This window comes from Larimichthys crocea, chromosome I (genome assembly GCF_000972845.2).
Source record: "Larimichthys crocea isolate SSNF chromosome I, L_crocea_2.0, whole genome shotgun sequence".
NCBI lineage: Eukaryota > Metazoa > Chordata > Actinopteri > Sciaenidae > Larimichthys > Larimichthys crocea.
The window spans coordinates 37,448,491-37,462,268 of record NC_040011.1 but is presented as its reverse complement, the minus strand read 5'-3'; the positions used below and the strand labels follow the sequence as shown (position 1 = coordinate 37,462,268).

The 13,778-nt window shown below is 45.6% G+C and overlaps 1 protein-coding gene across 1 annotated transcript in view; it reads right to left on the bottom strand.

Annotated features, from left to right (window-relative positions):
* Positions 1-478: 478 nt before the first annotated feature.
* Positions 479-13,778, bottom strand: part of nexmifb (neurite extension and migration factor b) — a 45,602-nt gene continuing 32,302 nt past the window's right edge. Inside the window, exons 2-3 of the mRNA XM_027284938.1 lie at positions 9,755-9,885; positions 479-4,876 (exon numbers count right to left, since the gene is read on the bottom strand). Coding sequence (XP_027140739.1) covers positions 660-4,876; positions 9,755-9,836 — 4,299 coding nt within the window. The 5' untranslated portion in view covers positions 9,837-9,885 and the 3' untranslated portion in view covers positions 479-659. The remainder of the gene's footprint in view (positions 4,877-9,754; positions 9,886-13,778) is intronic.

Genomic DNA, 13,778 nt, shown 5'->3' with positions numbered 1-13,778 from the left:
CCATCTTGTGTTTTCAAGATGTCTTGGGCTTAAATAGGGCTCATTAATCGTAGGTTTCCCTCTTGAAATGAGCCAGGCAGTGTATGAAGGACAGCAACAACAGGACATCCATGTTCTGCATACAAAAACAGATGAGGAGGAGGGGTGCGTAGATGTCACTCAATGCATTTGTGTGTATATAGCTACATCTTTAGGGGAAAAGGGGGATAAATACATAATTCAGGGGAGCTAGTTCTGCTGAGAAAATACAAAAACAAAGTTCCTCAAAAAGGCGACAGAACTGTTTTCAAGGCTTATTCTTTTTTTCAGACAAAAGTAAAACAAAAACGACTAGAAGAAGAACAAACAAAGCAGAAACAACAAAAGCAAGAAAAATGCAGCCATGGTCGTTTCAAATCTCAATCAAGCTCGACACAATCACTCAATAGGTAGTTTGCAAAGTACAAGAAGTTTTTCATGCAGATATTAATTTCCTCTTCAGGGTGGGGGGGGGGGGTGGCAGGTGGGTGGGGGGTTAAAAGGAAGCGGGAGTAGTCAGGGGGAACGTAGTACTCATGCAGCTCTGGCATAGCGTCAGTGTAGGTATGCTTGGGAGGGAGGGCTGAGCAGGTAGTGGGGGAAAGTGAGAAGGGGGTGCAACAGCAGCTGATAACAAAATATTACCTCAGTTTCTCAAAAGAGGTCATCAGTGCTATGTCCTTATTTGGGTCTCTCTCAGCTCGCTTCCCCTTCAGTGTCTCAATCCGAGGAAACTTTGCACTGGTCTTGTGACGGTACAGCTTTTTGTGTGCAGGCCCGGGGTTAATAAAGTTGGGTTTATCAAACATGTTACAGCCCAGAGCTAGTTGAGGGAATAAAGGATGAGAGGGGTTGAATTTGGCCTGGTTTTTTCCTCCCTTGCCCCCTGCCTTTCTGCCTCTCCCAGCCCCTGTTAGCACAGCTCCTTTTTTCTTCAGGTCAGCCTCTGTGCCTGCCAAGATTTTGAGGGTCTTTAGGTTGAGACTATTGGCCTCAGAGGGCATGCAGGCCTCAGACATGGGATTCCACAGTGGCTCAATAGAGGCCATCATGAACCTTTGGACCTCAGCCATGCCTGATACAATGTTGGACAGAATATTGGACGGCTCCTCGAATTCTCTCTGGTCGTCCCCAACCAGGCTGTTGCTCTCTGACCAGCCGGTGCCAGACCAGTCCCCAGTGCTACTACTGTCAGTCAGGCCTGTGCCACAACCACCTGCCTGGTTCTTTGCTGCCTTACCCTCCAACATGGCCTTTATCTTTTTGGTGGAACGCGAGTTCTGTTTGGGCGTCTTGACTTTTTCTGACTTAGGAGCTCTGGGAGCCCGGACTTTCTTTGGGCTCTGTCCCGCAGCTGTTTGTTTGCAACTGCCTTTCCTCTTTGACTTAATGCTTTTGGCACCAGCCAGCATCTCACCAGTCTGTTCGTCAAATTCTCCCAGCTCCTTTTTATCTAAACATAACACATCCTGACTGTTAAAGTTGTGCAGCGGAAACTGTCTGTCTTCCACTGTGTATGTATTTGCTGTGTGCTCTTGTTGCTGCATAACGTCACAGTTCCACTTTACCTCCCTATTGCAGTCCATAGTTATATCATTCACATCCTGGTATTCTCCAACATTCCCTGCCATCTTCATATCACGCCCCACCACCTGAGGGGACAGGTTGGGGGTCTCAGGAGGGGAAAGCTCTGACAGTGATGAGTGTCTAAACTTGTCAGGGGTGAAGTTGGAGATGTCCAGCAGGTCTGAGGACTCCCTGAGTGGGGTAAGGGCATCCACACTCTGCTGAATCACCACTTTAGGACTGCAATGAGCTAAGAAGCTGTCTCGGCCCTCCTCCTCACCCTCTCGCTCACAAGACTTGAGGCTGAGGGAGCTGTAATTGCTGGAGGAGGCTGACAGAGAGCCCACTGAGTCATAGCTGATGAGCCTGCCATTGTCTGTGCACAGGGACCCTCTCTGGTATTGCACCTGGCCCTCCACACAGGCAGACTGACACACTTGCAGATCTGCCCCAGGCTGCAGCCCAGCCTCAGTCAGGTAACTCTTCTCATAAAGTAGTCTGTCAGCCTCGGGGCTCAGCTGGCTGTAGTTAGACACTGGCAGGCTGTCATTCAGGGGCACAGCAGCTGGGAAGTTGTTGGGTAAGATGGGAGTCTCGGGGGTCTCGGGCCCAAAGCTCTGGCTGTGACTTGCACAGAGCTGCGGGTGCCACATCTGGGGGAAGCTGGGGCAGTTTTGAGGAGACTGCTGGAGTTCTGACTCAGAGGGAGGAGAGAGGACACAGCTCTGAGCAAGCTGCAGAGAAGAAAACTGTTTCTCCTCTAGGGATAGCCCCAGAGGATACTGCTGCCTAGAGGGCTGCTGGGGGAAATAAGAGATAGCTGCTCCACTGGAGGAGTCTGTAGCATCTAACAGGGTCTGCAGGTAGCCCCCCGGGATGACAGGGACACCCGCCTCAACCTCCTCTGAGGAGGGAGCTTTGTCAGGAGAGCAGGTGGACGAAACAAAGGGGAATTTCTCCTCAGATGTGTGAGTGGTGGTGGCATTGTCAGAGAAATGGGGTTTGACTGTAGTCGAGCTAATGCCTGCCTCTTCTAACCCAGCAGTAGGGTCCTCAATCTGTGCCGCAGCGACACAGGCATCCGTTTCATTTGTCACGCTCCTCCCCTCCTCTCCTTCTGCCTCTTTCATTTTCTTGCTCCTCAGCCTGGCTTCGCTTTTGAATTTCCTTATCCTGACTGTTTTATTTCCTCCCAATCTCCTCCCCTCCCTCTCCTCCCTCTCCTGGGAGCGGCTCTTGGCCGTGACTGTGTGCATGATGGAGTTTGTGTCTAATGTCACTGGGAGGCCTGGGGCTGCTATTATTCCCCCTACTGTAGGGGTGGCCTCTTCTTTAGTGACACCTCCCTGGCCCCGATCAGAGAGAGGGGAGCCCTGTGCTGTTGCTGATTGCTCCACAGTGTGAATCCTCTGAACCTTAAGCCTATTTGCAATCTTGTATTTCCTTTTGGGATGACTAGAATTAAAAGGGCGATGATGGCGTCCGTTTAGATGAAAACCGCGTTGTTGTTTATCTCTGGCAGCCAGCTTAAGCTGTTCCTGTCTCTCTCTTTGCCGCTCCTGCCAGAAATCCTTCAGAGGAGCCAGTGTCTCATATTTGCTTACTGTGTCTGTGTTTAGGCTCACAGTAGAATCCAAAGGGTCCAACTTGCCCAGTTTCACTGACATGAGTCTCTCTCCTTTAAACCTGTTGATGATGATATACTTGATGACCACTGGCGGCTCTTTACGACAGGATTTCCGACGTTTTTTGGGGCACCAGTCTACATCCTCCTCCTCCTTTTGACCAGAAGGAGCTTTCTCTTTTTTTTCTGCATTCTTCTCACTCTCAAGCGAGTCAACGTCATATAAGTAATCATCACTGTATCGAACCTTTCTCTTGGACCGCAAACCATAGTTAAGAGGGTTAGAGGGGCTGAGCAATCTCTTTGAGTGGCCCTTCTTAAACTTGCCCTCCTGCAGGGTGTCTGAGGAGGAGCCAGTGCAGGAGCTGTCATCGCTAAATTCGCCTGACTCCTCTGTGGAATTGAAGTCCATTAGGTAGCTGACTTTGGGAGTGGACATGGGTGAGCCATGGGAGCCATCAAGGGGGCTCCTACCACTGCAGTCCCCGGCCTTTCCTTCCTGTCCTGTCTCCAGGATGAGCTCATCAGCTTTTGGCTGAAGCTCCTCAGTGCTCCTCCTCAGGACTCCTGCTCCTTCCTCTTTCTTGGCACAGTTGGCCAGGACACTAGGGAAGAAGTTGAACTGTGTCTCCTCCTGGAGCACATTTGTTTTTTCCCTCATGTTGTCCTGGAAAGACTCGTATCGAATCTTCAGCGAACAGACATCGCTGCTTAAAGTTGAATCATCGTCTTCATCATCAAATAGATTGTCAACATCTTCCTCAGAGAAGAGGTTGACTGACAGTTCATTCTTAGAACAAAGGTCCAGCAGTTCCATCTTACTCTCACTGATGAAGGATTCAAAGTAGCCCCAGTCCTGCCCAGCATTAGCCAGCAGAACCTCCTCTCCGCTCACTTTGTCCAGTAACAGTCCCTCATACAAGTTCTTAGCTGTTGCGTCATCCTCTGGGTCATCACAGTCCACTGCTGTTTTGTTTCCATCCACCCTCTTGCCCTCACCTGGGGCTTTCGGCAGAGGAAAGCTAAGTAACTGGTCAGAGAGGAGCTGTTCTCCATAATGACTCACTGCCTCCCCCGCATGGCTCAGGCACTGGATGCTGATGTTGTTGATGTCAGAGAAGTCCTCTCGGCTCACGTCTCCTATCCTTACATTAAGCCCAGTCTCTGTGTCAGGATTGGTGTTAGGGTCATGGGGTGGATTCTGGATGGTTCTGGGGTCAGTAGCATCACGAGTCTCAATGAAACAGCCGAGGCAGGTACGGGTAGGCTGAAGAAGACACTCCTCTGTCAGGGCAGACACAGTGCCAGGCTCCATCATTGTAGCTGACAGAGGAAGGGCAACAGGCAGCAGAAGGGAAGTCTTCTGGGTGTCTCCTGTTGAGCCCCAGGAGCTTACAGCTGGGGTGGGAAGTGATGTAGGAGCAGGAGCGTGGTGAATGTGGGGGACTACAGTTGGACCATCATCTGAGGGAGGGCAGGGAGCCGCTGTCAGACCCAGAGAGGAATCAGTGCCAAGGGACAGAGGGAGGGATGGTGATGTAGGTGTGGTCCTCTGGTGTGTTGGGCAGGCCTGCTGTGAAGTCTCTGCGGCAGGAGGAGGTGAGGATGGAGGGAGAGCAGCATCAACGAGCCCGCACAGACTCAGATCACCACTCGGCTCACATACCCCTGCAGGGGGGAAAAAAAGAAAAGATTTCAGCTCCCACTTAAATTACATTGTTTTTGTTCTGTAGTTACAATGACATTTCTTCTGGGCTGCTGAAATGCAATTAGTGTCAATTAACCCCCTAGAGCCTAAAATGTCATTTTGTGATGCCAGCCTTAAACATTAATAATTCAATTTTAGTAGCAGATTGAGTAAGAGGTATTAGCTATGTCAGGCTGGGTAAGGATAACTTCTCACCCACTAATGCTTGATGTTCAAATGTAAAAGTCGAGACAATGCAAGAAGTAATACAGCCATAAAAACACGGCGAGTAATGTTAAAGTCCATGTAAAGTAAGAATATGTGTCATGAGTTTGTCAGACCAAAGAAGAAAGTGTTATTAACCACCCAGCCAAATTTGAATGATTAAAATTATTGACATGTTTATGAAATTAGGTGTTAAAATGGGGTAAAAATGAGCAGCATTTTCAGCTCCTGGACTGTGGAGCGTGTCCGCTGAATGTGCTGAAGCCACGGCCACTCATGGGAGCAGTCAAGCAGCGATTTTGAAGCGACTGAAACGTGTCAGATGAGTTCAGAAAATGACGTGACTAACTTTGCTGCTGAAAATACAGTTGTCCTATTAATAGAGTAAAATCAGCTATTTCATTATATGCTTACAGTTACAAGTTCTCAAAAAACATAAACTCTAACTCAAACTCAAACTAACTCCCACTCTGAGTGTCCTCAAAGTGGGAGTTGGTGATCAATGAACTGACTTCTGCAACTATGAAACATTTCTTTAATGAGTGAGTAAATGGTTTAACTTTTGTGCTAAATAAAGCTTTTAATTATAGACAGAGAGCAGGAAAGGTCACACTATAATAATACTAATTGGCTAACTGAAAATAATGTTTGCTCAGGAATCACCTATTTTAAGGTAATGATATACAACAATGATACTATGGTATTGTATGTCCTCCTTTACCAACCCAAAAGCAATATAGGAGATCTAATTAGTGCAGTCATCTTGCATTACCTCCAGGTCCCTTTAGCATTTCATATGTGTAGCTCTAAGGTAACGAGATATCACCAAATTACACAGATTGGCAGCAACAATAGCAGTAATGACAAAATTGAAAGTAGGTTTTTGGTGATTTTCTACAGGTCGATTGTGACAATGTCTTAATCAGTTGAAGACATCCATTTGATGAGCAACAATCAGAACCCACAGAAACGGGCTTGTAGCAGCAGGCAGATAGCTTTGTTTGCTCTGCATAATTAGATGACAGCAGCGGAGGCAGGTACGTACACATGGGACACGACAGGCCCATATGTTGGAGACTGTATAACCAATATCATCCACACCTGCCTCCCTCTACAATCCCAAGCTGCTGCTTTACACAAATTCTTTAAAATTGTGCCAGAAAAAAAAATAAAATTGAAAAACATACCACAGCAATTAACGTATTCACTGAGGTTAACTAGCAACATCCCCCATTTTAGACTGGATGTGCCTAATCATTATTGAGGTAGTGAGAAATGCTCAAGGGGAAGACTGCTTAACAAACAGTATTCAACGCGGCTGTATTGATGGTGAGTAAATCTTTGACTATGGATATGATGTGAGTGATTTAACGAGGTAATGAAATTTGTGAGAGCTGGTCTCTCTGGGTCTGCGGCCTGCAGACACATTGGAGAAACCACAACGCCTACTAAAAGCATACAACTGCGCTACTGTCTTCCTTAATGAAGATACCCTCAAGAGAAATAATGCATCTTCTCTCTTACTCTCGGAGTCAGGAAACTGTTATAGCAGCAACTTGTCAGAGGCTGCAGAAGCATCACAGCGAGGCGTTTGCCATCAGTTCCCTTCAATCTGTGAGCCAGAATAACCTCAGAGAAAAAGCATGTTACTGACACATGTTCTCTGTGGAGAGTCAGGACAGATATCCTTTTATACAAGCATTTTAATTTCAGTATCCAATTTTGAGCCATATTTCAGTATACACTATGGCAAGAGTAAAGAGCAGAGGACCATAGGAGGCGTAGACATTATTTCTTTGGATTTACTTAGAATTATATGTAAACAGTGCCGGTGTTTAAAATCTACCAAGTAATTTTCCAGCAGTCCTAGATAAGGCAAATATAAAGAAATGATTACTTATCTCTTTCATTAGCCCCACAAAGAAGCAAAATTACAAAAAAAGGGGGAGAAATTAACTTCCTTTATCCCCCCTGTGCTCACATGAAACCTAAGCTGCCACCTAATATTGCCAAAAGATTGTTTAAAATTGCTGTGAAACATTAAACTCATATTGAAAAATGTGTTTCCTCAGGGTTTACAATGGATTAACAATCTATCCTATCTAATGTGCGTGTGCATGTGGTTTTCTGATGCGTGTGTGCGCATAGATGACAAGAGAGAGTGTGTGCATGTGTGTGTGTGAGAGAGAGAGAGAGAGAGGGAGAGTGATAGAGTGTGAGTATTGGCTTGGGGGTATAGTGTTATCGAGAGGCCATCTGTCTCCAGCTGGACCATTAGCTCTTCAGCTGTTCAGAATGTGCCACAGATCAGTCAGACAGACAGGTACACAAACACACACACACACGCTCACACACACATACACACACAGGGGTCTCACAGCGATGACTGTAAATGACAAATCAAGTTTGACATTAGAGGTCAAAGGGGGACCAACAGCCTCATATTCACTGATACAGTACAGCGTAATGTTACTACTGCATCTGAGCTGGCAAATGTAAACAAGATAAACATCCAAAATACTCACTGCTGCCAGAATTCAATATCTGGCTTGCAGAAATCTCCTATACTAATAAAAAACAAGCTTCATACACTCGGAGTTCACCCTAACGCAGTTGTAGTTTTGTAATTATGTTATCAGGAGAAATCCTCCTTGAATAGAAACTGAGGCTGGATGTGACACAGTTCACACAAGCTGGCATGGACATTTACCACTGAGCATATGGAAGGACCCCGGCTGCTGGCAGGAGGTGGTGATCTTCTGATCTCCAGCCCTGCCAAGCCCAGCCATGCTAGACAGCCCGACCACCGCCAAACTAGACCAGACCAGACCAGACCAGTTATCGCTCTGGGCTCTCAGAGTATCTATTTTTCCAGCTATGAGATTCAGGGCTTCACCCACCTGAGGTAAGCCCAAGCTGCTCTGTGCCAGGCGGCTCTGCGGGGAGACGAGTCCATGCCGAGGGACATGGTCATGGACATGAAGAAAAAGACGAGTTGGCGTCTGTGGCCTCATCTATTAGTGTGTCAGATGCCACACATGCACACAAGGCCACACATGCACATACACCTATGCTTTGTCTCTGTTCACTTACAGTCACTTTATAAACATATGTGAATATTTCTATATGGCCGCTGTCTGTAACTAATATTAACACGAACCAAACTCATACATCCTTTCCATGTGGCCGAGGGAATAAAATAGCTCAAATATCACAATATGAAGTACAATGCAAATGAAAACAGCTGACATGGCCTTTTCTTCCTTTTAATGGCTTTTTGAAATCACTCCTCACTCCCTCCCCCCTTTCCATCCCCTTCTTCCTCCCCTTTCTGCTCGCTATCTCCTTCCCTTCCAACTTCCCTGCTCCTTATCCGCGTTATATGGGGGCTTTTACATTCGTAAAATGCAGAGCTAGCCGTTCTGCAGCTCAGCCACCCGGGGCGTTCACTCATCCAGCTGGTAGGCCAGCCACAGAAGCCGCTTGCTACCTATTGCTCCATCTCCACTATATGACATTTTGTGAATGGTAGGGGGAAATCAATCCAGCCAGTACAGGATGTTCATAATAAGTGGTGAGTAACTGCAGTATGATTCATGGCCATCCTCCTCAAGAGAGCTGCCCTATTCCTGCTCAATGGAGCTGCTTTCACCCTTTCCTCTGTCGCTCTTTTTCCTGCTCTCGTTTGCCATCCTGTCTCTCTCTCTTCCTTTTTTTTTCCCCCTCCTAAGGAACAGGCTAGCACTAGGGATAATCTCTGTGATTCGCACAGTGGGGACCATCAGTCCCCACTGAGCCGGACCAGAGCTGAAACACTAAGATAAACCTCATCTTAGGATCAGTGGTGCTTGGTAGAGGTAAACTTTAGGGGGCAGCAGGTAGTGGCTGAATGAGTGTTGGAAAATGTGTAGCATTAGTGGGGCTTATAGCCCAGTAAAAATAAAACTGCACTGCAGATGCACCTGGATTAACTTGAATTAACTTTGATATCAAAAGTTTACAAGGTTGAAACAAAGTAAATACACAAATAAATCCGAATAAACGGTATTTGACACGTAAGCTCACTTTTTTTTTTGCTTATACTGAATGAATGTGAATGAGTGTGAGAGAATTACCGGCTGCACCCTTTTTCACATTTGCACCTTTTCATGAGAAAAGGTAGATGTCATATTTCTGAGTTGTGGAAGCATTGAAAGAGAGGATTAACAATAGCTTAAAAGGCTTAATTTAATCATTCTTTTCCACTTTTCATTTAAAAAGACAGGATGTGTTTCACGTTCTCCATATTTTCTCTGAGAGCTTAAATCCGAGGGTAAAAAGCTAATGCGAGAAAGGTACTTCCATGGTCTGTTGTAATACTAATTATCTTTTCAAAGTTTTAAGGTGTTGTGAGAGAAACTGTTGTCATTAAGCTTTCATGTATTCTAACAATTGCTTAATTATTCGAGGGTAAATGTAAATTTCTGCTCTTAGGTCATCAAACGAGTATCTGTAAATGTTCAAAGCAGAGTTCGAAGAATTAAAAGGCAAAATTTACATTTTTATGTGCATTTCTCATTTAAAAAGAAGTTTTGTTTAATGAATATTATATTTATAGGACACTAATATAAGAAAAAAAGGAAAATAGTTTTCACCTGTGTTCTCCACTACATTTGCATTCTCTGGTTCTGAAGTCTTCACAATCAATGTGAGACTGCTGTCTGTTAGCACATCCATCGATACGGCTCAAGGCTTCACCTCCTACGCATCATTTTGACTGTCCCACCTGTTGAAAGAGAGAGCCAGAGAGAAACAGAGAGGACACAGAGAAATAAAAAGTGGATGTGAGTACAGAAGGATTTGTTAAAGGGTGACGTGTCATGTGTCCAATGCAGAATAACATGAAGAGCAGTACATTAGATTTCATTACAACAAAGACAGACAAATGCAAAGTTGCATTAATTATAGAAAGAGCTCGAAACATGGTATATAGAGACATCAAAGAAGCCCTTGAGGCATTAAACAATCACTCATTTCTTCTTTGTATCACAGATTCGTGTCTAAGATTAATTTAAACTTTACCAACCAAGAAAGTACACAACGAATCACAGCTGAGATCACTATGGCAACTGTATGCCATACTACCCTATTTTAAGCTTCATTTAACATTTATAGCGGAGTTGTTAACCTATGCGAACCTTACATAGGCGGCTCTGAGCATATTTGTTTATTGTAATTAGCTGACTCCCTCCCTTCTGTGTGCCTCAGCAGCATGAAAAACCAACCCGACTCAAAGAGGACAGATTAAAGAGATGTGACTGAGGAGGTGACAGCAAACTGTGAACACTGACAATACTTTTTACTGTAGCGAGTGATGGTAAAACTGGGGGCGGGGATGATTGAGTGTACGTGTAGCGAGATGCAGTGCGCTGGGTACAATGTAATACAAAGCAATACGTTAAGGTGGAGAGAGAAGAGAGGTTGAAGTTTGTCAGCCCCTTGAAAATTGGGTGGGGTGGCACGGAGAAGAAAAAGCATGTTAACCTTGTGTAATTCCTGAAAGAATAATGATGATACAAGAGACTCTGGGCCGGTAAATGATGAACATTTGATGTTGTGGCCTCCTGCCTGTTGATATTGTTTTCTTTTTTCAGCTCCTGCAGTCCTTCTCTGGAGGAGTGGTGCTGCAGGATGACAAATGAGCCAAGGGAGGGGATCTAATAACATGATCTCCTTGTGGTGAGAAAACAGTGGCTGGGAGATTAAGACAGACGGCAGACAATAAGACAAAGGTAGTGTGCGGCTGACTACAAACAACTGCCATCTCTTTCATCCTATTGCTTCTAAATGTCATTAGCTGTTCACTGACCTGAGCAGGAGAGAGTTACCTGAAGGGAACCCCTGCTTCAGCTTACAGTTGCATACACATCGGCCCAGTGGGTAATTATCTCATGAGCCATCACATCTGCTCATCTGTGCAGCAAGTACAAGGACCCTGTAGGTAGCCACAGCCAGATTTGGTTCTTCTCCTCACAGAGAAGCACTATTACTCCTAAAGCCGAGGCTTAAGTGCACATGGCATTTACAGAGCTAAGAGATGTTTTTGAGGTCATCTTGTATCAACTCAGCACACTGAGAAATTGAAATTCTACATCAGGCAATAAAAACATCCCCTTTGACAAAGCATGAATTGAAAATGGATACCCCATCCTGAACTGGCTGACCCAGATGAGCTAAGCCCAGACTTATCTAATGCAACAATTCCAGCGACTCAGAAAAAGTGAAGTCACTGCAGCACCCTATTAGACATCGGCTGTAGCCACCACTGTGTGTCTCCAGAGTGGCAGTGACAAAACACACAGCTGGGGATGCTGGTGAGGCTACAGAGGTCCTGCCAGAGCTCTGTGCCTAGAGCTACTTGTGGACGTGCAGCAAGGGAGATGCATGTGTGTGTGTGTGTGTGTGTGTGTGCGTGTGTGTATTTATGCCCAATTGTATGTGTGTTAGACAAAGCCCCAAGGCTGAGGATCCACAGCATCAGCATCCGCTGGCAGAAGCTGCACATACAATCACATGAGGAGAGAGAGAGCATAAGAGAGAGAAGGAGAGAGAGAGATAGAGAGAGAGAGAGAGAGAGACAGGCATTTCACAATAGTCCCAACACCCCTCCTGCCAGCCAGCTCCAATGCCTTGAATGTGTTTATTTTCCACATTATTCTCCTGTATTCTCCCCATTTCCTCCCTTTACCATCTCCACCACTCTGTCAAGACCTGACGAGAGGCCATTTCAATAATGAAGATGGACTAACTGCAATAGAGAGTGCACATAAATTGGAGCTACAGCCAACAAGCATGTCCAATTTGCCAAGCGGTTAAGCCTGATGTCTGGGTGCAGCTTTAAGAGAGCACCGCGGCAGCCGTCAACAGGTTTGTGCCGACCTGATTCATCCATCCACATCATTAATACTTCACAGAGGGCACCATCATTTAACTCTGCTGCAGGAAACTGCTCTTTAAACACCACACATTAGGGCCCATAATCACCGAGCACTCATTTCTGGAGCATTCAGCAGGTGCGGGAAAATGGCTCGTACTTCTGACCCCTCCATTGTTCTTGCGTGTGCGCCAGTGTTCTTTGCACGATGAGAAACAGAAATAGAGACAAAGAGCAGAGAGTGAGGAAAGCCAAGCAGAATGATTAGAATTTGATTTATCCTTTTAAACCCTCCTCCACCTCTTCCACACGCCATGTGTTAATGTGCAAGCTGGATAACAAGATAAGAACATGTTTACTCGCCCTATATGGAACTTATCAGCACCACAATCTAATTCTCACAAGCCTCTTCCAGCGTCCCCGTTTCACTGCATTTCCCTTGGTTCAATTGCATTTCTCTCCAATGAAGCAGCAGCAAGAGGCATGGCTGGAGCGGGATTTTGTATAATTGCTGAAAATACGAAGCAAGGTCCCACAGTAGAAGTATATGCAGGTACAAAGGGCCCATTGTGTCAACAGAGGCAAAGAGTCAGGGGCCAGGGAATAGATCCCCAACAGAGGAGCTCTCAAAGAGGGCATAGCGCCACAGGGAACACTGATCCAAACAGACAGCACTGAAATGGCGACTCCTCTTTTCAGCACAGGTATAGAGTTTCAGAGCAGGTTCAGTGGCTGGCTGCAGACAGGCTGAGTAAACTGCCTTACACGCAACTCGTGGTAATACTCTTGAGCTCGTAAGCTCGAAGCAATACGTGGAAGGAGTACAAAGAAACACAAATGCAATGCAGGCACATTCAGACACATATTAGCAGGTATGAACTTTCTAAATCTGAGAAGAAAACAATCACTCAGAACTTCAGTGTGAAGCTGTGCTATTTTAAACTAGAAGTAGAGACTCTCCTTTATGTTAAGTACGTTAATTTAACCTCTTACTGTTGTGAAGAGGGCATATATTCTCATAGACAAGCTGCAGATGTAAGATCGAAGAGCAGCACACAGCTCCACACAGTCAGGCCCTTCCCGTCTTGATATCTGAAGGGTGCTGTCCACTAAGCCTAATCCTTTCTCTACCTTTGTCATTAACTAATTTTTGACATTCTGTTTGTTAACTGATAGGTGAATTGCTCGTGTTCCTACTATTGTCTGTGTTGTGTCAGTTCCTTCAATGTGGCAGCAGAAGCAGTAATTCTCCGGTTCTCCCACCACCTCTTTCTCGTTCTGTTTCCCCCTCACAAACATGAGCATTGTTCTGTCGAAGGTCAACCGGCCTCCTCACGACTGATATGTCAGAGCTCTCTTATTCTGAGAGACACCAACAGACCAAGCTAACCTCAGAGACGCAGCACTGACGGATCAAACACTTTGCATCACCTCACGTCTATTAAATGTTTCACTCGAACATGACGCACAGATAACAGCCGACAAGCAGACCGCCAACACGATCATATGTTCTGTGCCTGCATGAGTGCAAAGAACGAGTGAACTGTCAGTCTTTGTAATTAGAGATGGATGATATGGCCGAATATACTGTATATCACACACAAAATCCTTCACACAAAACAAGAACACAAACCTGTAATAAGTGATTCTGTTTGGCTATTTGTGGGCAGCATGGCGACCACCGTATAAAGTCGATATGGTGAACAGCCGCCAATTTACACATGCAGCAGACATGCAAAAACAGT